Below are 2,854 nucleotides of genomic sequence, written 5' to 3'. Positions count from 1 at the left end.
CGTTTGCTCCGCCCCTCGTTTGCTCCGCCCCTCGTTTGCTCCGCCCCTCGTTTGCTCCGCCCCTCGTTTGCTCCGCCCCTCGTTTGCTCCGCCCCTCGTTTGCTCCGCCCCCAGGTGTTCTCTTGCTCACGCGTGCGCTCCTGCACACACCCACCCACCCAGTTTGTTCCAGGAGTCAAAAAAGTACTTGAAGCCCTGAACGATGATCTTGAGCACAGCTTCAATCAGGTAGATGCACAGGAAAATGGAGTCCAAGGCCAGGAAGTACCACTCTGCCGGCACAGGGACTCACTCAGCGCCTCTCCGCAGTCACAGCGCCCGCACAGCCATTGAGGGGAGCCGGCTCCGCCGCCGCCGCCCCGTGCTGCTTTTTGCATCTAAGGACGACGCTAACAGGCCACCTCATCCGGAGTCTCAAGCACCAGCTCCGGTCACAGCACAATGCTTAGGAAGCAGCCTGCAGCAGGTCTGCAAGGCGCATTGGTCTCTCTCTACTTGTTCATGTGCCCCATGTCGGAGCCTTTCTTTCACCCTGCTCCCCAGGGTTTCCAGGACGCCCTCCCTGGCTCACCTCTCCCACGAGGCCCTCAAGGGTCTCCTGGCCTCTGCAGCCCTCCCGCCAAATCTCCCTGGTCCTTTCTGCACAAGGCAGCATCTTTAGAAGAGGGGCGCCACCCAGTGGCCGTGACTTTGAACAGCACACCTGCCTTCTGTCTGGGGCTGACTGGTCGACCTCAGCTCTCTATTCCTCCCTCCCCTTCCTTCCCTTCTTCTTCCTTCTCTCTTCCCCTCTTCTCTCTCCTCCCTCCCACCTCATCCCTAGTGCTAAGCAATGTCATTTACTTCCTAGGGGTGAGATGCAAATGAACCAAATCACACAAATCACCCTGCACTAGAGCCTCAGGAGATCTGAAACGTCAGCAGCCTTCTCCACATGTACTGAGATTCCCAGTTCTTACCTCCCCGGACCTCAACTTCAGCAAAAGTCTGGGCCACAAGCATGATAGTGTTGAGGAAGATGATAAGGATGATGAAGACTTCAAAGGCCAGGGACTCAGTCAGGTTTCTGAGAATGGCCCGGAGTTCCTGAAACAGGTCGCTTAGTTTTTCCCACAACCAATAGCAGAAGCCCATAGTGTGCTTCTTGTGACTCCGCTGCATCAGCATGGCTGCGAGGGAATCAGAAAGTGAGGTCTATGTGAGACAAAGGCCTGGGGGCCCCAGACACTGCCCAAGCTGGCTTGGGGCTCACCTTCACATCCGCCATTCACTCACTGCTATCCGGGCACACCCTGACCCCTCCATGGCATGTGCCAGCATGTTGGGGGTTTGGGGTCTGCTTGAGCACATCCTGAGGGCTCATGCTCCTACACATTTCACCTTTCTTTTCTCATGTGATGATTTATACATGGGAAACCCCAACCCCTTCCCACCATTCTCTTGGTAAACTCTTCCTCTCTCCCGTTCAGATTCTGTGGAGACATCTCCTCCCTCTACTGCCTAAGTGCCCCTGTCCAGTTAGACATTCACACCTCTCTACACCCTGTGGGCCTGTTCAGGAGGAGGTTGCCATGTTTACTGAACTACGAGGAGATTGGGGGATTGTGCATTAACAGCCAGAGTGCCTCCCCACTCTCAAATAAGACTCTTATTCAGATGCTGAGCTCTGTCTTCAAGAAGTTCACAGTTTAATGGACTAGAATAGACTCCACAATGGTAACTGTTCTTATATGAGGCCAGGACTCCATCCCTGAATGTTGTGGGATTCGTTGTGTAAAGCACCACCTCAGCACTGGAGCCCCTGGGGGACAGGATTCATCTTCATGTGCTGCCCGAGCCCAGGAAGGAGAGGCACCCACATCCGACAAGAGGAAATTCCCAAGGAGCAAGCATGGGAATTTAAAAAAGCAGAGGCTGACAGAAAGACAGCAGGTGGCCTGAACAGGCACATAATTCAAGGGCCAGAAGGTTGAGTGAAAAGCAGTCGGGTGAGTGAGCCGCCAGTGCTGCAGACGCGGTCAGTCCTCAGGACCTGCAGAAGGGCCTGAGTCATGTCTGGAATCTGGACCAGGAAATGAGAGCTGAGGGGTCAGGGGGAGGGTGAAGGAGAGTAAAGACTCACTTTTGCGCTTCTGAAATTGCTCGTCATCTTCAGTCCAGTCTTCCAAAGACTTAGAGGAGGACTCCTGGGGATGGACTTTATTGGAGATCCTAGAGATTTGAGAGTGAACGCTGCGGGAACGAGCCAAGCTGAAAGCTGAACTCTTTGCGTGTGCTATGATTCCTTTACGAGAATGGGTGGATCCCAGGGAGGCCCTGCTCTTGCTGTGGGACCTCTGTGAGCTGAAGATTCCAGAAGGACCATAGTAGTGCTCCCCATAGGGCTCATAGTGGAGGTAATCAGGATAATATGGACTACTGTAGTGCTCCCTGTGGTGGTGATCCTTGTGGTGATGCTCCCTGTGGTGACTGTGGTATTGAGGGATGTCATGCATGTAGGGATCCATATAGGGAAGGTCGAGCTCATTCTCTCCGTGGTATGGAGGCTTTCTGTGGGCTTCATGATGATGGTGTCCACTGTGTTGGGAAGCATAGTGATGGTACCCACCATCATAAGCCTCCCTGTAGTGATGATGGTCAGTGGGGAGGTAGGACTCATCTTGGTGAAGGCGTCCACTGTGGTGGTGGGTCTCAGCATGGTGGTGGGGTCCACCATGGTGATCAGCCTCAGCATGGTGGCGGGGTCCACCATGGTGGTGGGGTCCATCCTGATAGTGGACCTCAGCATGGTGGCGGGGTCCACCGTGGTGGCTCTCAGCAGGGTGGTGGGGTCCATCCTGGTAGTGGACCTCAG

The 2,854-nt window shown here is 54.7% G+C and overlaps 1 protein-coding gene across 1 annotated transcript in view; it reads right to left on the bottom strand.

The window, feature by feature from the left end:
- The window catches only part of CATSPER1 (cation channel, sperm associated 1), an 8,560-nt gene that overhangs the window by 4,978 nt on the left and 728 nt on the right, over window positions 1-2,854 (bottom strand). Inside the window, exons 3-6 of the mRNA XM_004683340.1 lie at window positions 2,605-2,837; window positions 2,123-2,284; window positions 960-1,169; window positions 159-272 (exon numbers count right to left, since the gene is read on the bottom strand). Coding sequence (XP_004683397.1) covers window positions 159-272; window positions 960-1,169; window positions 2,123-2,284; window positions 2,605-2,837 — 719 coding nt within the window. The remainder of the gene's footprint in view (window positions 1-158; window positions 273-959; window positions 1,170-2,122; window positions 2,285-2,604; window positions 2,838-2,854) is intronic.

This window comes from Condylura cristata, unplaced genomic scaffold (genome assembly GCF_000260355.1).
Source record: "Condylura cristata isolate star-nosed mole 26May11 unplaced genomic scaffold, ConCri1.0 scaffold00015, whole genome shotgun sequence".
NCBI lineage: Eukaryota > Metazoa > Chordata > Mammalia > Eulipotyphla > Talpidae > Condylura > Condylura cristata.
The sequence above is the reverse complement of the archived record's forward strand: the minus strand, read 5'-3'. Positions and strand labels throughout refer to the sequence as shown.